The sequence below is a fragment of the Monodelphis domestica genome, chromosome 1 (assembly GCF_027887165.1).
Source record: "Monodelphis domestica isolate mMonDom1 chromosome 1, mMonDom1.pri, whole genome shotgun sequence".
Taxonomy (NCBI): domain Eukaryota; kingdom Metazoa; phylum Chordata; class Mammalia; order Didelphimorphia; family Didelphidae; genus Monodelphis; species Monodelphis domestica.
Genome location: NC_077227.1, coordinates 696,545,237 through 696,568,210, shown reverse-complemented (window position 1 = coordinate 696,568,210; position 22,974 = coordinate 696,545,237). Strand labels below are relative to the sequence as shown.

Below are 22,974 nucleotides of genomic sequence, written 5' to 3'. Positions count from 1 at the left end.
AATTTAATATAAAGTTTCTCTCTTCACACAAGTTTGCAGAGTTGACAATCTATTCTTTTATTCAAAAGTCATGGATAAGAAGGGAACTTAGAAGACTGAGCAAAGATTCCTGGGCTACTCTCTTCCAGACACTGAAACATGAACTCTGGATGAGGCCATCAAGCTGGATCAGAGTTTCTCTGATTGTACCCAATTCCTATCTCAATTCTGCAACAAGACTATGAACTACTTTATCAAATACTTTGCTAAAATTCAGGTAAACTATTGCCAAACCTCCTTCCTGTGAATTTTAGATTTACTCCACCCTGCTTAGTTAACAAAAGAGGAATGTCTACACCCCTACTTAAGGATTAAGTATTGAGGAGGATGGTCTATACCCTTTCCCTCTCTCTTCTCCTTAATTCCTTTCCTCTATATTAATTAAACCACCATAAAATTTCCAAACTGACTTGGGTATTTTATTTGGGATATTTCCTGGCAACCAAATTAATTTAGATTAAGTCACAACCCTAAAATTACCCTTCCATTCCTCTTCTGGCTTAGTGATCCTTTCAATAAAAGGAAAGGGGTTTTGCCTGACTTCACCTATATAATTGATATCCTTTCAAAGGGTGAGGGAGAGGGAAAGAATATGGAACCCCCAAAATATTCCCCCTCCCCTGATCCCAGAGCATTTTTTTTATCTTAGTAACAAATTTCCACATAAGTTTTTTACCTTGTCTTAGAATCAATACTATGCATTGGCCCCAAGGCAGAAAAGCAACGGAGACTAGATAATTGGCATTGACTTGCTCACAGTTACCTAGCTGGGAAGTGTCTGAGGCCAGATTTGAATCAGGAGGACCTGGGTTCAAATCTGGATTCAGACATTTATTACCCATGGGACCATGGCCAAGTGGGAGGGAGGGAGGGAAGGAGAGAGGGAAGGAAGGATGGAAGGATGGAAGGATGGAAGGAAGGAAGGAAGGAGACTATTAGTAGGACAAGTCAGGTTCCCTCCAAGACTCTCACTTAGGTAACAGCCCTGTGGTCAATGCTACCACATACTTCAGTAGGGAGACAATAGAGTATTGACCATGATGACCCTTCCTGCCCCCACATCTTTGCCCAATGCCCACCACTGTGCCTGCCTCCAGCACTCAAGACAGACTTGAATTTGACTAAGAAACGTCTTACATCATCATATTTATTTTTATTACTATACATTGTCTTAAAGTACATGTGTGCAAAATTTTCCAGTGAAGTCAATCATTCAGACCAAAAGATAGATGCACATACATACACACACACATAGAGAGAGCATAGGATATACAATAAAATCCAATAGATTCCATATAAAATACTGTTAAAATAGAGAGCGAGAGCAGCAAAGTCCTGGCGAAACATTCCCTGATTTTTTTTTTGGAGCAGACCCTGGATCTGCACCAGGGCATCCTCTGGGTCCTCAGTGGCCCCACTCCATCCAGGGCCCATCACTGACTGCAGGAATCTGAGGTCACAGCCAATGGCAGGCACGGTTTCCGACGGGTCTCTTCCCAGTAGCTGTATATTAGCCTTCTCAGGATAAGAGTTGGATATTTCCTCTTCAATTTTATTGTCGAAGAATACATTTGGTCCTCAAAAACAGTTTGTAGGGGTTGTTTTTATTTTATTTTATTTTTTGTTTTTTTAAAGAAAAACATCTTAAGAAAGTTGCCTCCCCCCCTCCTCCCCCCAGGGGGAATAATTCAAGCAACAAAAACATAAACCTAAGCTGTCTGTGATGGAGTGAGCCACTTCTTTTTCCTTCAACTCAAGCTCAGGGGTCATGAAATGCCAAGATATTCTAGTCTTCTTTTCTGAAATGTTGCAACATTTCCTTCAAAAACATGATTGCCACTGTGATTCTAGATTATAGCTTGTAGAAAAACAACTTCTGACTTGTCCACATTTAACAGAGATTTGGAAAATTCCCTGTACTCCCCACACAGGGATGATAAAGGGTGGCACTTGGGGTCTCCCTGGATGGCATGCTGAGGGAATTCCTGTTGGCAGTCAAGAGACCCAAGGCCTCCCCGTTACACAGAAAACAACCCACAGGCCTTTAGGTCCTTTCTGACCCATGGAATCAGGCAGCACCTCAGGACTGGACCACATTAGGAGTGTCTGTAATCATCTGCTCTTGACCAGTCCATCCACATACTTGGGACTTTATCTAGGGTAGGAATGCTGGCAATTTGAAGGAGGTCACCGGCGAGGCCACAGGAGATGCACACCAGGCACAGGCGTTTTTCAAGAGCTCAAGCTTTCAGTTCCTGGCTCTTATGTCTGCAGAGCCCTACATTCCTTTCCTCGGAGCACAAATGGGCTGTAACAGAGATCCAGACCCTGCTTCCTCTGTCATTGCCCCCCCCCCCAGGCTAAATTACTTTATGTAAATCTGGGGACTGAACATTACATACCGATGTGCACATAAAGAGATTATACACAGGTTAGTCATAAAACCAACCCTGCCCCTTCCATGATAGTCAGCTTTAAGGAAATTAACGGATAATAGAAAAACCAGATGCTATTTGTCCGCTGAAGTGGGGACTCCCTTTTTAGGGAGTAAACAGGAGTCCTAGATCACTAAGAAAGGCTGTGTTCTAGACCCACTGGGCCCCTAAGCCCTTCACTGAACCTGATCACAATTTCCTGCCTTGAGCCTGTCCTCTAGGATCCAGAGACAGCCTGGAGGCTAAACGATGATTAAATTATACAAATACAGTAGCAGTCTTATGGGGGGTGCAGGGGCGAGTCCCCAGTTCCTGTGGGTAACACAAGCAGCAGGGTCACTTGCCTCAAGTCTCCTGAGGACACCATCATAGGAGGAATGGCTAAAGAAACTTGGCAGTGATGGTAAAGTATATACAGTTTGTATAAGACTCATGGAGTTGAGGAGAAGGATTCAGTACAAATACCACGAGGCCCCAAAATGCAAGGAATGCCAACATCAGCCGGGAACAGGCCACCTCTCTTCCAGCTGATGTTGGCAGGACCCCGTAGGCAGTAAATGGCAGAGGAACCAAACCAGGGCCTGCCTGTGCGTCCCCTGCCCAGAAATGTACATGGATCATTAACTACTTTGGTATGGACATAAAACTCTTTCCCTTGATCCCCAATCTACAGAACAATAGCACCAGGGGATGGGATGCTTCCCAGAGAAGTTTTCAAAAACCACATTATGTGAAGTCGAGGGAGGGCTATGGTCCTCTCTCTTCCCTTGTGCTGAGAAAATTCAAGAGTCTGGCAGTAACACACAGATAATATAGCCTTTAAAAATCAAGGAGGGGAGCCCAAACCAAAGTTTACGATGTGTATAATGCCACAGCAGCAAGCAGATCCTCCACTTACCACCTGGGGAAAGGGCAGAGGAGAGGGCAGAGGGCTTGGGTCGCTGCTGGGCCCAAGCAAAGATGGAGGCCACGTGCACAAGGAATAAAAGCACAGATCAGACGGGGGCTATCTCCGACACAAGTTTGGGGATCAGAAGGGTGGGGAGATGGCAAGAAAGGAAGGGAGGCTCTGAAGAAGTAGCTGCTGTTATAGCTGAAGTAAAGAAGCCAGCCCTGGGTGGCCACTCACGGGGCTGAGTTGGGTAAGAGTCAGGGCATCCCGTGTCTCCAGGGCCCCTAGCCCACAGCTGGAGTCTGGGTTTGGCAGTATAGATTGTCCCTCCCTCCCTCCCACCCCCTCTTAAAAGAGAGGCCTGAAGCCAACGTTCTGACAGGACCAGCAACATAACGACGTGCTGCAAGCACGGAGGGAGTCTGGGCCTGGACTTCTCTCTTCTCTTGAAGTAGGGTCAGCTGAGTCAACGCCCAGACTGGGTCTATCTCAAAACAAGATCTCCTTTACATTCCCAAGAATTTAAAATAAAATTAGAACCCCAAAGGCAGGTCAGAAAAGATGTGTGTGAAACCTTTCTAGCGATTCAAAGCCTCTGAGAGCAGTCTCTTAGCCTCCACTCGACAAACAACTCTACCGATAACCACTCGTTCCTTTTACAGAAATGAACAAGTTCTTTGTGTGGACTTGACCCCAAAGTTGACCAAATGGGACCTTAAGGCCAGGAAAGAGAATGTACCTATCACTGACGTGGAGCCGAGACTTCATTCACACCAAAATAATAAATCAAATCATGGCCTGCAGAGGGAGGCCCAGTTCAAAATCTTGATTGAAAAATAAAAATAAAATAAAATAAAAAACCTTCAAGATAGTGAAGCAGCATTTTCCCCCTCATCGGGTTGGAAGGGAAGGCATCCGGGGTGACGAGTGTGGAGGCTGTTGGGACACAGCATCACAAACCAAAGAGAACATTTTTCAAGTAGGAAAGAGCTGTCTCGTTCGAGAGCATCTGAATGTGTTCGTTCCCCGTAAGCTCTAGCAGGGTGACTTCCTGCTTCTGCTGGTTCACCCACTTCTGGCAGTACAGGGAGCTTTCCAAGTTCACTGTGCCATCCCCATCTCCATAGAAGATCTTGGGGTCTCGATCAGGAAAGTTTTCATAATAGAAGGAGTCTGGGGTCTGGACCCCGGTGCCATAGAGGCAGTGTAGCCGTACTCCAGGGGGTGTCATCTGATAGACCAGGTGCTCCGTGTCTTGTCTCATGAGCCAGCCGTCCTCAAAGCCAATATCCTTGTAGAACTTCTCGTAGTCCCGGAGGGTGTAATTGGCTTTGGGGGTTCTCACAAAGACCTTCTCTGGCGACCAAGTATAATTGTAGGGAAGCAGCCAATTGGTGGAGACGGCGGATCTCTGTTGCTCTCTGATTTTCAGAGGACTGATGACAGAAATTCTGTTGTTGTCTCCTGTAGTAGAGTAAAGGCTTTGGTTATTCACTTATGGCTTTCCATCCGCCTCTTCCTCCTGCCCACTAAGCAGCCTTTCTAGCAGCTCACTAAGAAGACCTCACAAGAGCTGGTGGGTCAGGGAACACCTCCAAAGAGGGGGGAGTAAGAGTCTGGCTTTATGCAGGTGAGGGTCTGCACTAAAGGAGTCGTTTCTCCTTGCAGGGAAGGGCCAGGGAGGGTTTACTTCCCGTTAGCTGTTGCCTCTTGACTCTGACCACTCCAGTTTAGCCACCCCTATAAGGCAATCGCGATACGATCTCTCACTGCTGGGCTACTTCAGGCACAGGGCAGGATCCCAGAGGGCTAGACTGAGATCCCAAAGGAGTCAAGCTCAAGGAAGAAATAATGAAAGGCGCTGCCTCTCTCCATCCACAATCCACGGGGAAACGTAGAGGAAGAAGTGACACGTAACGCCACAAGGTGTCGCTGCTGACTCACAAGGCAGAGGCCAGTCAATGGCAAGTTCGATTTCCTAGCCTATAGGGCTCAAAGAACCTTAAAGGTCTCTCTTACTTCAACCCCCTAATTGGAACGATAAGGAACAGAGTGCACAGAATGGCGAAGGGACTTGCCAAGGACCCACCCATGGGATTACCATCCAGTTCGTTTAGAAACACACTCCTGACCATCTTCCCACTCTGCTAATCTGACCCCATTCCCAGAGGGCCCCCCATAGCTCAAGGACAAAATGGTCTGGCGTTGCAGAAGGGCTGACAGAGCCCAGGAGGGCATCTTCCACAATGCCTTTATTTTAAGTGAAGACAACACCGAGCAAGGCACGGTGACAGCTCTGACAACTGTGCCCTGGTCTCCCGGGAGCTGAACATAAGCATGGGAAGGAAAAACGTTACTGGTTGGGGAATTCTCATTTCAGAGGATCGGTGCCCAGTCCGGCACCCAGGGATACAAGCAACTGTTGGCTTTACCTCCTCCCCTCTCCACCACTAGAGACCCTCACCAACAAGCTTCGTTTCAGTCTAGCCACACAAGTCCAGTATTCCTGGAGACGAGGTACAAGGGCAAAAGCCACTCACTAGCTGTACAAACCTAAGCAAATCACTCCTTTGCCCTGGACCATCATTTGTTCCAAGGTAGAGCGAGAAGGGGTTAGACCAGAGGACTGGTCTAAAGAGCCCTTCGGTACATTCTTTAACTCTGATGATGAGCCCTGGGGTTTCTGGAACAGCAAGAGCAAATGAAAATCACTCACTGGAGGGGTGACTTTCTGTTCAGGGGAGGGCAAACTATGGAAGTGACATCTATACGGTGCCTTAAAGTTTCCAGAGCTCTTTACAGGGCTCCTAGGATCAGCTCGTTAAGAGTGGGAAGGGCCCTCTCTTAGAGGCCTTTAAGTCCAGTCCCTTCCTGTGACAGCAGGAGGAAATGAGGCCCAGAGAAGAGAAAGGACTGCCAAAGGTTACTCAGCTGGCCAAGTGTCTGAAGATGGATCTGTTCAGGTTTTCCTAAACTCTATCTACTATGCCAAGCATTATCTAACTGGAGCCTTGAAGCACCTGGGTAACTTAACATTGATGCTATTATCTCCCCATTACTAATGAGGAAATTAAAGCTCAGAGAAAGTAAATGAACCATCTATAATCTTGTGAGTTGAATACAAAATTTTCCACTATGTTGCCTCCTTCCAAATGAAAGATGAACAGCTTCAAGAAAGTTCAAAACTCATTAACTCATCGATGGCTTGGACCATGGCATTATCAACATAAATGTTCTCCTACTGCAATAAGAAAAATGTAGGGGATGAGGAAAAGTCTCTATCCTGATCAGTGCACACCTGAATACTGCTCATGCTAGGAAGGGAGCATACTCTACTTTGGAAAGGATGAAATCCTCCAGTCCTTACTCTTTACTTTTCCTCCCTCCCTTCTTCATCCTTTCCTCTCTCCTTTCTTCCTTCCTTCCTTCTCTGTCTCTTCTCCCTTCTCTCCTTCCCATCATAAACAACATGGCAGTTTCTAGATGAATCAATTATCCCAACACAAGGAAGGAAAGACAAAAGAGCTGACAAGGCGGCAGACGACAACTCTAAATGGCCAATCCAATACACAGAGGCCACATACACCAAGCCAGCTGCTGCTGAAGAATCTGGTTTCTAGTTCCCCTAAGAACAGAGCCTGGGAGGATCCTCTGAGGGAAAGAACAAGAGCTCCCTTCCCAAAGACAACCAGGAATCATCCATGAAAGGAAACAGAGAGCTGATACCCAACACAGGTCAAGGACAGATGGCTTCTAGGGCTAATTACTATATGCACAGTTTGAAAGCAATGCAATATGGCTCCAATACTCTGATTCTATAAATAAGGGATGACAGAGAAGGAGAATCTGTTTTTCCTTTCATCTCAGCCTTAATTCTATTCACGACTTTTCCCTTTCACAGTAGGCCCTCAAAATTGCCCCCATTCCACCCCTCTTTTTCCCAGTAGGAATCTACCTGAAGCCAGAACTCGAAGGGTCTTGGCCACTCCCCCCCAGGGAGCACCCATCCCCACAAAGGAATGGATGTACTTGTCTTTCCAGTCCTGTGACTGCTGGTTGAGGAAGTACAGTGTATACATATTGCCCATGCTATGGGCGATGAGGACAACAGGGCCACCATACTGCTCATACATCTCCTCAATCATCTTGCGGAGGGCATGGAAATAGTATCCATTTTCATCTATGAGAGAAAGTGAGGCAGGTTCAGGTTAGAGAAAGGATAATAGAAAAATATCCACAGAAAGGTTTAAGATAAAAACTTGAGGCATCTACTGGGCTATTTTTAAGAACTGGAGACAGAAGAGCCTGGACAAAATAGAAAGATGACAGGTGTGGGTTTTATTTTTGGCTTTCTAAATTTTTCTCTTTTTTGAGGGGCAAGAGAGAAATAGGGAAAAAGGCAAATTTATTGAGAGGACAATTTTTAGCTTTCCCAGCAAAGGCTTCTTTCCTGCTAATCGAAAATAAAAAGGCTTGCAACAGAATAACTCATATTTAAGGGATTGTAAGGACTACCTCCTTCCTGACTTCAAGGAAGTGACACACTACCCATACTTTGGGGAACATTCCTCTTCTGTTTGGGGCAAATGACATCCATCTGAAGTCAATGGCACTTACTTGGAGCTTTTCGCCAGTCATAGGGAGCTCCTCGGACATCTCCTCCTCTCCTGTAGCCCCAGCCCACTAGGCTCTCTACCATAGTGAAGAAATATGCTCCTGTGGATGACAGACACATCCCATAAATGAACAATCAGTGTTTGGGACCAGCTCTATTTTGCCACAGAACACACTGTCACAGTTGAACTGCAATATGTTGTTGGGGAATTTGATCTGCTGCTAGAGAACATGAGAATGCTGACCACTCTCATTTGATCAAAACAACTATCACCCTGTGAGGGAAGTGGGAAACACAGCATTTTGGACATTTAAAAATGTAAGATCTTTGGTTTTCTCTTCTGTGGAATAAGGAGGTTCGACTAGACAGATGGCCCGGAGGTACCTTCCAACTTTAGATTTATGATTCTGCAAACCTATGCATCTGATTGGCACCTAATCCTCACAAAGCTGGCATGAGCACATCAGTGTGGGTTCTACTACAATCCCTTCTTGTGCCATTAAAACAAGTCAGAGGAGACTGGCCACCATGTTGTATAAAGAAGCCCCAAAATTAGAATCAGTCACCAAAATCCCAAAAATAAGAAAAAAGAAAATCAGATTAGAAACCACTATAGGGGGTTGAGTCAAAATTTATTCTGTTCTGAATTTCAGCTAATCATCACCACACACTTTCTTATCATCCAATTTCAAAGCCAGTTGGGGAGGTGGGGGGCATAAAAGCCCTGGACTAAGGAGTAAGGGAACCTTGGTTTTACTCTGAAGACTCGGTTAGAGCAATAGGGAGCCAACTATGTCAATTTTAAAGATAAATGATTTGCCCACAACTATATAGACTAAGTAGGAGAGTCAGGAGATGAGAGCCAGGTTCTCTGACTGACTCTCATCCCAGTCCTCTTTTCCCCAACCATCCTGATTCTGCCAATAAGCTGTGATACACAGCCAATCCAAGTCTGTTTATAGCCTGGTTGGTTGGCCTAAAATACCATCTAACTTTATCATTCAGTATCCCCCTATCACACTACGATTTTCCATTTTTCCAAAAAAGTTTTGTTTTTGGAAGTCACTATCAATCCTTCAGAATTACTTTTAAAAAAAGTAATAGCCTTAAAGCAGAAAAAAAAATCTCTCCTTTTCATAAGTCATTAGTTCTCTGTATCGTGTGTGGACATCACATGATATCAACAAACCTGTCAACTGTGCTTTATTCCAGAGGCAAGGCCTCAGAAGTGCTTAGGACCTCCTCACCTAGCACCAACAGTGACACTCGTGTTAGCATCTAATATTTGGATGTGTTTATGACTGGCTGAAGGATAATTAAACCCCTTCTGGGTTGAGACCATGTGTCCCCCCACAGAAACTAAAACAATGCATGACAGCCAAACATCAAAACCACGACTCAGACTTAGAGATCTCTTTGAGTTTTCCCATAGTAACCTTGTTTAGATAGATAATGCGATTTATTATTATCATTAATACATAAAGTACACAAAGAGAAACTGAGGAAAAGTTAATTTCAAATCTATGACGAGTTTTTTTCTGGTACATGGCAGCATGGTATAAATGTAAAAGCTCTGGCTTGGTGTCAGAAGATTGGAGTTCAAATCTAAACTCTGTTACTTATAAATTGTGACCCTGGGCAAATCTGCCTCAGTTTCTTCATCTGGAAAAGAGATAAATAATAGCTGGTTTTAACATAGAAAGCCCACTGTGAAGGCCAAATGAGAATGAATGACGGGATGCTTTGTAAACTATAGAAACACGGAGAGCAGTGTGGGAAAATCAGGAGGGAGGAACTGGGGGGACAGGATACTACCTACCAACGGAAGCTTTACTAGGGTCAAGGTATTCCACAGAGAAGGTGTCTCCAAAGCCAGGAACCTTCACATCCACGCCATCTGGGAACTGGGTTGTCCTAGTGGTTCTATTATATATCAACCTGTTGGAAAAGTCAAAACAATATATATAATATTAACTACTTGAAAGTGCCCAACAATACTGCAACAAACAGGAAACATAATGCAGAAGCTTTGAAGTAAAATGAACTTACGATCCATTCCCTAATTCTGTCCTAACCGAGATGCTCAACAACACACAGCCCAGAACCTACATACTGGGATGTGTCACCTCAAGGCTCTGTACTTCAATCCATCCACAAGCACGCACTGAACACCGGGGATTCAAAATCAAAACACAAAGCCAACGCAACCCACACAGAACTGAAAGAGAAATAACATGTGAACATATAACTACAGCTAAGGCCTACTAGTGCAAATAATGATGCTTCAGAAGTGATCCTGCGTATTTGAATCCACACTACTTGAAGTTACAATCATGTAAACATAGTAACTAGTTCCAACCCAATGTAAATATGCTGTGGAAATTTGATAATTTGACCAATTACAAGATTTTTTTAAAGGGAAGAAAGTGGGACTAGCAGTCCCAGATCTCAGACTACACTATAAAGTTGTAATCATCACAACAATTTGGTACTAGGTAAGAAACAAAGAGACTGTTCAGTGGAACAGATTATGTATACAATATATAGAAGTAAATGAGCATACTGCTCTAGTGTTTGATAAACCCAAAGACACTGTCTATTAAGGCAAGAACTCCCTTTAAAAAAAAAACAAACCCTTACCTTCTATCTTAGAATCATCACTAATTATTGGTTCTAAGATAAAAGAATGACAAGGGCTAGGCAAACAGGGTTAAGTGAGTTGCCCAGGGTCATATAGCTAAGGTATCTGAGGTCATATTTGAACCCAGGACCTCTAACCCCAGGCCTACCACTCTATATCCTCTGTGCTACCTAGAGGCCCTGTTAGAACTTACTTTTGACAAAAACTGCTGGAAAAACTGTTAAGTAGCCTAGAAGAACTTAGGGATAGATCAACATCTCAGGCCATAAAGCTCAAAATAGGCATAAACATAAGACATAAAAGGTGATATCATAAACAAATTAGTGGAGCATGGAAGAAATTGTCAGACCTATGGGTAGAGGAATAGTTTGTGACTAAATGAGAAAAAGAGAGATTTTTAATGAAGATAAAAGAAGTAATTTTGGTTACATAAAACTGGAAAAGCTTTTGTACAAACAAAACCAATGCAGATAAAATCAGAAAAGGAGGAGGATACTGGGGAAAAAATCTTTGTATAACTTTCTCTGATTAAGACCATATTTCTAAAATATATAGAAAATTAAGCCATATTTATAAAAATAAAAGCCATTCCCAAATTGATAAATGGTCAAAGGATATGAATTAGTAGTTTTCACAGGAAGAAATCCAAGTTCTCAATACCCATTATGAAAAAATGCTCCAAGTCCTATGAGAAACTGAGGGAATTAGGACAGTAGGTGATTAATTGTGGGAATTGAGAGTGAACCACATTGACTCCATATTGTGACTCAATGTTGGAACTAGCTCGATTCCCTTTCTATTCAATTATAGGTGTCATCCAACTTCTGTCCTACAAGACGATTTTATTCAATTGTGGAAATTGGGAGAAACTTTATTGTTTGAACTTTGCCCTGAGTGGCTGGGAAACTAGATCACAAGCACATTTGCCATCCAACATTGTTCTCCTTATAGACAAACTGGTCAAAGCTACCTAGGAATCTAATCTACCTTACAACTTTGCCTCATTATTTTTTCATACATTTTTTTAAAAATTACCTTCTGTCTTAATGAGACTAATGATCAATTCTAAGACAGAAGAGCAGTAAAGGCTGCTGGGCAATTGGGCTTAAGTGACTTGCCCAGGGTCATACAGCTAGGAAGTGTCTGAGGCCACATTTGAACCTAGGATCACCCGGCCTGGTTCTCTATCTATTAAGCCACCTAATTGTTCCTCTTTCATACATCTTACATGCCAGCAAAACTGTTCTTTGTTGCTGGTCTCAGTGTACCCAGCCATATTTGAACCTTAGCTCACACCATACATGCCCTCCCACCTCATCTCCATCTGAAGGTCTTCCCTCCAAGGGACAACTCAGATGCTGCTCATTCTCCTTCCACTCATTTTCTATGACCTGGAGCTGTGAAGGCAAACCTAGGGCACAGATGCCAGAGCCCTTCCCCACCCAAAGTTCATTACTAGAAAGCCAGAGGGACTGGGGCGGAGCTGCTCCCCTTCGCCTCCCCATGAGCCTGAGGACATTCCTCACTCCTCTGCCCCTCTGTCCAGCAGCCAATGGGAGTGCCTTTTCGCTCCCCTGGGTGGGGTAAAGGTGGGGGGGGGGGGCACCCAGCACTGGGGCAGGGGCAGGGGCAGGGGGAAGAGACACAGCACACAGTCTCTAAAAGGTCTGCCATTACTGACCTGGAGCAAGTTACTGCTACAATATGGGCCCCAATTTCTCACTTGCAAAATTAATGAACTGAAGGGCATTGTTGCCAGTGATTCTACTAACTTCCCTTCCCTTCTTCACAAGGTCACATGAAGATGCTGGGGACAAGTGTGAAGGGCCACTGGGCTTAGGTTTGCTCAATTCTTAGGACCAGGGAGAATAGCACTTGGAAGGGCAGGATAGATTGAGTCCAACCCTCTCCTTTACACACAAATTAACTTCTTATTCATTCAAACTTTCTTTTGTTTTGCTACAATTATTAAGTCCTGTCAGGGAGGCTTAGGGAATCGTTCTAATCCAATACAGGCTCTTTTATCACCTTCCATTCAAGGCTACATTCAACCCCTACTGAGAAGGATTCAACCTAGACAAAGGACGATAGTTGTTGGAAGGGATCCCAGCAGAGTATTGGGAGAAACTCCAACATCCCAACAAAATGTCAGGTATTTACTAGTGCCTCGTGGCCTCTGTTTTTATGGAGAATGAACTGTAAACAGAATGGATGGCCGTCAGGAAGACAAACATCATTAGCCCAAACTGCAAGTGTGTGAGTCCCTGAGGTGAGTGCTGTTTTGGCAGAATTACAGAATTAGAAAACAAGTAACATGATCCACGCTGTGTGTGAGTGTAACTGGGAAAAGAGTCACTGGGGGATGGGGGGAAGAAGAAAACGTCCCTTGTCCTTAGACTTCACTATACTGTGAGCTTTGAGGCTCAGATCTAAAGCTAACTAAGAAATTCCCTCCTCTTGCCCCTGAGGAAAGAACAAGCTCATATGATCTTCGTCCAGTGCCATGAAGTTTCCACTTGAAAGGCTATGGAAATTCTGACACTGACAGTTTAAATATTGTTCTCCCTTTACAGATAAAGACACTGGGGCTCTGATGGGCTACTAAGTGACTTGCCTATATTACACAGCCAGAAAGTGTAACTAGAATCTGGTTCTCCTGACACTAAGTTCTATACATTCTCCTTCCACCTGACTACCACAAAAGCCATATAGTGGAAGGCTGGTGAAGATCATTCATGTAGAACAAAGACTGTTCTGCTGGAAAGGACATTAGAGCACAAAAATGATCATTTTTTAAAGGCCATGAAGTAAAAATATTTTTATCCCTGAAAATGGCTTAGAACTCACCATTCCCATCATCTATTTAAAAAAAAAAAACCCTAGCATTGAAGCAGTGGAGCTAAAAAAATATGAAAGCTGTCCATATTCCGTTCTAGCAGGGTCAGGTCACTGTCATGTCTATAATCAGTGAGCAAAAGCTGGGCAGAAATGTGTTCTCAGGGCTGTGTTATCACTGGCAGTCACCATATTTGGCACGAAGGGAAAGATTAAGAAAATATATTTAGTTCTACGACTAGACCACTAGAACCTAAGGCATGAGTGAAGTTCATTTGATAAACCCTCTAATGGTTCTCTCTGGCATCAGAGAGAAAGGCAGCTTGAAGTCCCAAGGACGTGAATCTATCGACATCTCAGGCTCAGTCTATCCATCTAAGCTCCTACCAGCATGGACACTGTCATCTTCTCCCCTTGGGGCTTGGAGAGACTTTGCCTTCTGAGAGGAAGGATTGCATCAGACACCACCACTTCCAAAATGAGAGTCCCTAAGGCCTTTTGCGCAAGAGCATCAAGTTCCCTGGGGAGGTCACCAGTGGTGTGGTGTGGTGTAGTGGCATGAGAATACAGAATCCTCAGATCTCCTCCTACCTTGATCACTGACCTTTTTTTCTTTGTGTTTTCTGGTTTTCCCTTACTAAAGACTAGGACCATTCTGTCCAATGTCTCCTCCTATAAGGCAGAGCCAGACTGAAGGTGGGGGAGCGCTTTTATATCCAACATACCTGCTTCCCCTTAGAGGATACCAATCGATAAGAAACTGAGGCCCACACAATAATAATTAGAAAACCTCATAGCCAGTTCGTGTTTGGTGCTAATTTTTCTGTTTTGCTTAGAATATGGAAATGTTTATCTTACTCAGTATTAGTTAAATTCAGGACAGAAAAAAAAAAGACCAAATTTTCCAAAGCCAAACTCTACAAGGCAACACTTCAATGGAAGGGAGAAGGGGAGGTAGGGAGTCCAGAGCACTCTGCCCATGGTCTCTATATAGAGCCACCCTTGCTTGCTCTAGTATGAGATTAGCAAAGGCCTAAGGAAAAGCCTTGAAAGAGATGTTTCCCTAATAGAGTCAGGAGCAGCTAGGTGGCTGCGTAAGACTGGATTTGGCTCTTCCCCGATTGTAACAATGAAGGTACTTAGCTCTTCCCTAATTGTGAATATTTACATGGAACTCATGTCTATTTTTAGATTTTAATCCCCATAAGTGTAAACACCCTACTTAAAAGAATGGAGACCTGCCTATTTTTAGATTCAACCACAAAAAGTGCAAGTGTGGTACTTAAAAGTTAAGTATGAAGATCTGCCCAGTTAGATCTAATCACCAAAAGTGCAAATATCCCACTTAATCATGAAGTGGGAGGTTTGTGACCCATGTGTGCTATAGCGGGTAGCGAATCAGAATTGACTAACTGCCTTCTGGGCAGTCCTAGAGCAGAGTGTCAGCTGATTGGTAGATGTGGAATTAGGGGAAGTCACGCAAGAGAAAATGCCTTTAAAAAGAGAGTTGGGGATTCTTGTAGCGGAGTTCAATTTGAATTTCTTCTTCTGCTGGAGGGCAATTCTTCATGCTTTTCAGTTGAGGCTGGTGAAGAGGGGCTGAAGGATCTGCTGACTGGACTGACACATGGTGAGTGAAAAAGTGGACTCTTAACTGCTAGCTTTTTTCTGAAGAGACTGGCCTCAGGAAAGACCTATCCTCTTGAGAAACTGACTGCTTCCCAGTTTTGCTGAGGCCGGCTGAAACTAAATTACTTAGTGCTCAGGCTAGATATCCTTATCCTCTCTCTGATTTCTTGCTTCACTCTTTCTACATTTTGTAAATAAATTGTAAATAAAAATCTCTTTGGAATTAATCACATTTCTGGCAACTACACTCTTAAATAATAAAGTCCAATCCTTTAAAAATAAAACCCCTTTTCCCCCTTACATGGCACAGACCAGAGTACTTGGCCTCAGTTTCTCCAGGAGTTGGGGCTAGAGGCAGTCAAGGGTCCCTACCAGAACTAAATCCTGTGATTGTTCTTACTGAGTAATAACAATAGTAATCATTGCTAGCATTTATATAGAGCTTCAAGGTTTGCTAAGGGCTTTCCAAATATTATCTCCTGTGACCCTCAAAACAGTGGACATTGGTGCTATTATTATTGGGTAGCTATGTAGTAAAGTAGATTCGAGCTCTGGGCTTGGGGTCGGGAAGTTTCATCTTCCCGAGTCAAATCTGGCTTCAGACACTAACTAGCTGTGTGACCCTGAGCAAGTCACTTAACCCAGTTGACCTCAGTTTCCTCATCTATAAAATGAGCTAGAGAAGAAAATGGCAAACCACTCCAGTATCTTTGCCAAGAAAACCCCCAAGTGGAGAGTCAGACCCAACTGAAATGAATGAAGCTCAACAATTAGTCGGGGGGTTCTCCCAAAGGAAATAATTGGCCTGTCTACTATGCCAGCCAAAGTTTGAGGCCCACCTGATGTTATCAATCCAACAGTCGATGATGACAGGAAGAAGCAGCTCTAAATTCAACCAGAGGGTAAAATAACTGTCTGTCTTCTTGGAGCAAAGGTAATGGACTACCGAAGGTTTGTTTAGCTTAGCTTCCAGCTGGTTTCCCAAGTCACCAGGTACTGCAAGAAAGAAAAAGGCACAGTGTGAGATGCCCAGTAACAGGAGAATGGTTCCGGGAATCATGTACCATTAGGACTCTGGCCAAGGGGACCATATCTAAGAATTACTGAAATTCCCTCTGTAGTCTCAGAGTCCCTGATCAACTACTCTTCTCCTAGGCCATGCCTGGCCATCAGATGCTTGTCTGTCACTTCAAAGGAACAGGACAAAATTAAAGGCAGCAGAAGGCATTGGGATCAGAACTTAGATCTTGGAGATCATCTAATCCACTCTTTTTACAGATTTAGAAAAACTAAGATTCAGAAAAGGAAAACAACCTACTTAGTTAGGTTGTAGGAGCTAGTAGGAGAGGCAAGATGTAAATCTAAGTCCTTCTGATTCCAAATCTAATACTGTGCCTTCACCTTTAAATACTGTTTAATGGACTTTCCTAAATAAAGATTACTGAACATGAATACTTTAAGGCCTAGCCCAAGAATACTTATCAAAGGCAAGAGTCAATAGGCACTACATAGAATACAAAAAGATCCATTTTGGATGGCTCACCACAGACTATCCTATAAGACAGGAATAAAGGGCAAGCAGCTACTCAAGGCTGGCAGGAATTTTTCTGTATGCTAGTGTTCATCATGTTCTGGTTCCCCAGAGGATAACTATTCCCACTAAGGAGGTTGAGGCTATCAAATTATCTGATTTCCTCTAGAAACAGCAGCCAACTCACTCTTCCCTTCCTGCAGATGATCTGGTAAGTGAGACTATGGAGTGAGGAAGGCTAGCGATAGCTATGGGCAAGAGGCCAGAATTCTACCTCCAACAACACCACCAGGGACTGCCTGGCCTTGCCTTTTGTAAATGCTGGCTTATAATGATGGTGACTCTAGGAGAATATTCTCAGCATCTCAATGGCTGGCAACTCCCCCTTCAAGGTTTCTTTCTCCTAACTTGTCCAAAAAGACAACTTAAAATGGCAGCCCTGAGACAGACCGCATAATCTGACTGCCGACCAAGTGGTGTACTATGTCATGCTATGAATAGTGAAGAAGAAAAAGCAGTCAGCCCTTTGCTTAGCCTCTTTCAATACCCCATAGAATCCCAAGAGACAGTCAGCAGAGGGAATCATAAGCCCAATTCTGACAAATACCACTGGGATACAGGGTTTCCCCAAGATTGACAGACGCCATGTTTCCTAGTCTTGACAAGTTCTTTCCTTCTCTGCCAGTGCAGAGCCCTATACTTCTGGGAAGTCATATTTCCCAGAAATAACTTGCTTACTCTCAATTTATACCCCAAACACCTTTCTCCCTATTGTTCAATGTCAGAGGAATTGTAATTCATGTACAGCCAGCTCTGGGCATGACCCTAAGAAACTGTCATTGAAGAGGCATGCTTGGTTTTCCAGGTGCCAAACCTTTGTCTCCTGATTTCCCCCCTGGGCAAGGCATCAACCTTAAAGGATGAGAACACATTTTAAAAGTCCAAACCAAGCAAAGCATTTCACTAATACAAATTACCCAGGCTCTGAACTTTACAAGCTGGTAGATAAAATCTCTTACTAAAAGCTCACTTAGAGGATAACAGAAATTAAAGTTGGAAGGAAGATAAGAAATCATCTAGCCTAATAGTTCCCTTATTGCATGGGCCCTCAGAACCCACGGGCACCAAGCACTGAAATTTTAATCTTTATAGAAAGCCAACAAAATATATAAGAAGACTCAGTATAATAGAAAATATCCCTTCTGGAGACTGAATAATGTTTCCCACATGTTATTACTTTTTCAAATGTATCTAGATTTTGCAAAAATACCAAGTCATTTAAAAGTGTTACTGACTTTTACCTTCTGTTGTCATATGTATTCTCAGAGGGTACTAAACTACAAGTGGAAGGTCCATGAAATTTTTATGTAAAAAAAGAATCTTCAGCTTGCATGACAAGATGCAGAATGACCACTGACCTCCCTGGCTTCCTTTAAATCCCAACTAAAATACTCTCTTCCCCAAACCCTCTATTCCAAAGCCTTCCCCTAAGTTAATGATCTCCTATTTATCCTGTCTATAGCTGGTTCTGTATATCTGTTGGGATGTTGTCTCCTCCATTAGATAAGGAGCTCCTTAAAGGTAGGCACTATCTTATTGTATCCCCAGGGCTTGAATGCTTCTGTTTAAATCTTTATTAAAAGGGACAGCCTTGCTAGGAGGGGGAAGGGAGGCACTAGACATATGTGTCATATCACTTGAGCCCCACAAAAGCCATATAGGAAGGTGCTATTGGGAGCCCCCCCCTTATTATTGAGGCTAAAAGAACTTGAGACTTAGCTTGGGTCACAGTTTAGACTCAGGGCTTTCTGATATATTTTCAGGTGATTTGGAAATGCTTTAGAAACAAAGACATCAATTAAAAAAAGGTAAAATTTTTAAAAGTTAAAACTAGGGACAAAAAGATTGGGAACTAATGACTCAGTGGAATATATTTAGTGAGATTTAGTCATTTGGTAAAGGAGAAAGCTAAGGATCAAAGCAGAGTTAGGAAGACCCAAGTTCAAATTCAGCCTCATACTTCCACACTGTGTGATCCTGGGAAAGTCATTTAGCCCTCTGCCTCAGTTTCCTCAACTATAAATTAGGGGTAAACCCCACTTTGCAGGGTTATAGTGAAGATCAAATGAGATATTTACAAAAAGCACTTAGCACAATGCTGGACCCATGGGAGGCTCTCTCTAAAAAGTTTATTCTCCTCCTTGTCCCTTTACTGATTTATGTGATGTCTTGTGACCTGGGTTAAGGCCCCAATGCTGGGGTCTGAACTCTTTTGTTCACTGAAGTCTTTTCTTCACAATCCCTTCTAGATAACAGAGGTCTAAAAGTCTTAGAAAACAGAGAAGGCAGGAGAGAAGGGAGCTCTTCTCCTAATCCATCTCCTTGAAACAAGAATAGCCCATTTCTGCTAAAGAACTTCCATCACTAAAGAGGCATGCATGCTCCCAGTGTCTGTCTACCTAGGAGATTCAATATAGATGCTGGCCAATCAATCCCCAGAGTGTCATGGAAGTCCCTTAAGAAATCACCCAGGACTCTAATCAAGGTAGGGACCAAAGATAACTTTGGAGAGTTGGTGGCAACACAAGCTTCCTTCCTCTTGGTAAAGGCAGAAAAGGGTATGTGTATTTTCCAACATGGCTAATGTGTTGAATTTTATTATTATTATACCTCTGTTACAAGATAGGGGTTGTGAAAAAGCTATTGAAGCAGAAGCCTCTATCCAGTGGGGGAAATGCACTGATCAAGGAGAAAAGACTGCATTCTTCTAACCACCCTCTGGGAAGGATTCCTGAGCTAGTGTTTCTCAATACCCAAAAATCTTCCCTCAATCATGAGTTTTTGAATGTGTAATCTCTGGAACATTCCCCCAGCCCAGGTAACAGGGGTATGTATGTCTGGGAGAAGTAGGGAATAACTGCCTCCCTGGCTTTAAGCCCGACTTGCCTGAACCTGCACATTGAAGGGCTCTGTTCCAACTTTCCCAAAGAGCCAGAAGAGTGTCAAAAAGACAATTTTCTAGCCTTAAGGAGGTCAAAAGGCTACTTCAAGTGACAGCCTTGCTCAAGAAGGCAGGACAAAATCGCCAACAGCAAACAGGCAACAGGAACTTCAGTCTGCCTTATTTGGGAAGGAAACTAGGCAATTCAATACCTTTTACACACAGTGACCAACTACGTTCTTGTTGTTGTTGGTTGGTTATGTTTGATTCAAGACCCCATTTGGGGTTTCCTGAGCAAAGATACCAGAGTGGTTTGCCTTTTCCTTCTCCAGCTCATTTTACAGATGAGGAAACAGAGGTAAATATAGTTTGAAGGGAGTGATTTGCTCAAGGTCACATAGCTAGAAAGAGTCCAAGGCTGGATTTGAACTCAGGAAAGAGGAATCTTCCTGCCTCCAAGCCTGGCATGCTCTCCACTGCACCATCTAAGAGCCAGAGCCTGACTATGGAAAGGGCACAAGATTATAGAGCTCTCCAGCACAATCCCTGGAGCATCCCAGCAGCCTCCAGTGAATCCTCTCTTCCATGTTTACAGATGAGCACATTGAGGGTCAGGGAAGTCACCACCTGACCTAAATGTGTCACCCACAAGCTTGTTATGAAACGCAGGGAAAATACTGTATACAAAGTGTTACAGAAAGTTGCCACATTGTGTGCAGATGTCTTTTACACACTCCCAAGTACAATTCAAAGGGAGAACATCATCCTTCATAAATGAGGAAGAGAGTTTTAGAGAAATTGTCCCTAGTCAGAGTCGGGAGAAGGGTCAGGAATAAAAAACTACAGAGTTCTTTCCATTCTATACTACTTTGCTTCCTCCTCTCCTTACACAACCAAAAAGAATTCTTTAACAATACTAGCTAGCATTTCTAGAGCATCTTAAAGTTTGAAAATAACCTTACATATGTTATCTCATTTGATCCTTACAACAAATTATCATTATTATTATGCCAGAGCAGATACAGTGTTTTTTTTAATTTACATGGTATTTTTTTTAAATATTTTTCCATGGTTACATGATTCATGTTTTCTCCCTCCTCCCTCCTGGAGCTGACAAGCAATTCCACTGGGTTATACATGTATTATATAGGTGATATATATATATATATAATATATATGATTATATATTATATAACCCCCATTTTATAGATGAGGAAACTGAGGCTGAGCCAGTTTAAGTGATTTACTCAGGGTTCAAATAGTTCCTAAGCATGTGAGGCAAAATTAGAATTCAAGGGGGCAGCTAGGTGGATCAGTACATAGAGAACCAGGCCTAGAGATGGGAGGTCCTGGATTCAAATATGACTTCAGCAGATACTTCCTAACTGTGTGATACTGGGGAAGTCACTTAAGTCTCACTGCCTAGCCCTTACCACTCTTCTGCTTTAGAACAAATATACCATATTGATTCTAAGATAGAAGGGGAAAAAAAGAATTTAAATTCAGTCTTCCTCACTCAAAGACCAGTCCTCTTATCCATTGTGTCCCTTAGCTACTCTAGCATAAGATTCCTTTGCCATTCCTATTTTATCTTCTCCTGAAATGTTATGCATTTGAGAAGTGAAGCCTTTATCAGAGAAATTTGCTGTAAAGTAGTTGGTTTTTTTCCACCCAGTTTCCTACTTTCCTTCTGATCTTGTCTGCACCGGTTCTATTAGTATTTGGTATAAAAACTTTTTAATTCAAAATTATCCATTTTAATTCCTGTGACCCTCTCTCTCTTGCTTGGTCATAAATTCTTCCTTTATCCATAGATCTGACAGGTAATAGCATGAGAAGTTGGTCTACATACCTACTTTCTTTCCAGTTTTTCCCAGTCATTTTTATCAGTGTGTTCCTGTCCCCAAAGCTTAGATCTTTACCAAACACTAGATTACTATCGTCACTTGCTAGTGTATGATGTACCTAATCCATTCTGCTGACCCACCACTCTATCTTCTGGCCAGAACCAGAGGATTTTTGTGATTACCTCTTTCTCCCCTAGCAAGTAGGTATGCTCAGAAATTGAGCCCCAGGGACTCTGTCCTGCTGGCAGCAGGCTGGACATTCTGAGTTCATAATAACATTTGGAGTTGAAGGCACTTGGAGCTAGATGTGTCTAAAGCAGGAGCTCTCAGCTCTTTTGTGGGTCCTGGATTCTTTGGCAGTCTGCAGAAGCCTATGGACCCTTCTCAGAATCATGTTTTTAAATGCATATGATTAAAATACATAGGATCATACAAGGGAGATCAATTATACAGAAATCTAAATTATCTGAAATTTTTTTATTACTCCCCTCATTTAAGAATGGAAGAGATATCAAGGAACAGAAAGAAGCTGTCACACTGCCCCAAAGACCACCCCAGCAATAAGTAACAGAGATGGAGCTGTTCTGTCCATGAAGGCAAGGCCAGATTTACTCATCCCATCCCTCTAACCCACTCTTTCCCCCCTGGACTCACTGCAGATTTGGCGGAGGGGCTGGACTTGAGTTGAGACTATGCCTGATGGTTGGGAAAGAGAGCAAAGCTAACCAAACAAACACTGCCCCCAAAACTGAGAAGCTGAGCTAACTAGTCTGACAGGAAGAAGCTCACTCATCTGGCCCTGCCCATATCAGGTTGGCAGTTTTGCACAATCTGGAGTCATCTATCCCAAAGTGACGGAAACCAACCAAGGTAAGAAATGACAAATATGGGCAGTGGCTCAACAGCAGCCAGCAATTATGATCTAATACATTCTTGGACTTAAGACTGTCTTAATTAAATTGTTACTACACTTATGGAAAGAAAACTTTGGGGCAGCTAGGTGGCTCAGTGGAGAGAGCCAAGCCTGGAGACGAGATCTTGGGTTCAAATGTCGCCTTGGATGCTCCTTAGCTGTGTGATCCCCACTGACTAGCCCTTACCACTCTTCTGTTTTGGAATTCTAATTTTTTAATTTAAAAATTTTTAAATAAAATATAAACAACCAATAACTTTTTAAAATTTGAAAAATAAGTTTTAAGTTGCCTTGAAGTATACCATCTTATATGCCACTTAAAGGACAATGATTCTTTATGCTGACCATCTTGCAGAGTAAAATAAGAAAAAGTAGAACCCCATAAAAGATTGACTGCTGACTTGAGTTTTCATTAAGGAATTACATAGCTGAATTCCTTGGCGACCTTAAATTAATATATATCAGTCTTTTAAAGTGATTTCCTTGTCACAATACAGAACATTTCTCTTTTCCACTGACCTAAATTTTACCTAGCCTTCTAAGCCTGAGCAAACCCTACTTCCTTCATAAAATCTTCTAAGATCACTATGTCCCAACTATAACCTCTTCATGGGCCAATCATTTTACCTTTTTAAATCTCTATTTTCTCATCTATA

The 22,974-nt window shown here is 42.9% G+C and overlaps 1 protein-coding gene across 2 annotated transcripts in view; it reads right to left on the bottom strand.

Annotated features, from left to right (window-relative positions):
* Nucleotides 1–1,170: 1,170 nt before the first annotated feature.
* The window catches only part of PLA2G15 (phospholipase A2 group XV), a 40,628-nt gene continuing 18,824 nt past the window's right edge, over nucleotides 1,171–22,974 (bottom strand). The window contains exons 2-6 of one of the 2 annotated variants that reach the window (XM_001374230.5): nucleotides 15,926–16,082; nucleotides 9,801–9,919; nucleotides 7,984–8,082; nucleotides 7,322–7,546; nucleotides 1,171–4,830 (exon numbers count right to left, since the gene is read on the bottom strand). In XM_001374230.5, coding sequence (XP_001374267.2) covers nucleotides 4,319–4,830; nucleotides 7,322–7,546; nucleotides 7,984–8,082; nucleotides 9,801–9,919; nucleotides 15,926–16,082 — 1,112 coding nt within the window. In that variant the 3' untranslated portion in view covers nucleotides 1,171–4,318. The remainder of the gene's footprint in view (nucleotides 4,831–7,321; nucleotides 7,547–7,983; nucleotides 8,083–9,800; nucleotides 9,920–15,925; nucleotides 16,083–22,974) is intronic. The other variant, XM_007477227.3, reaches the window with a different exon arrangement.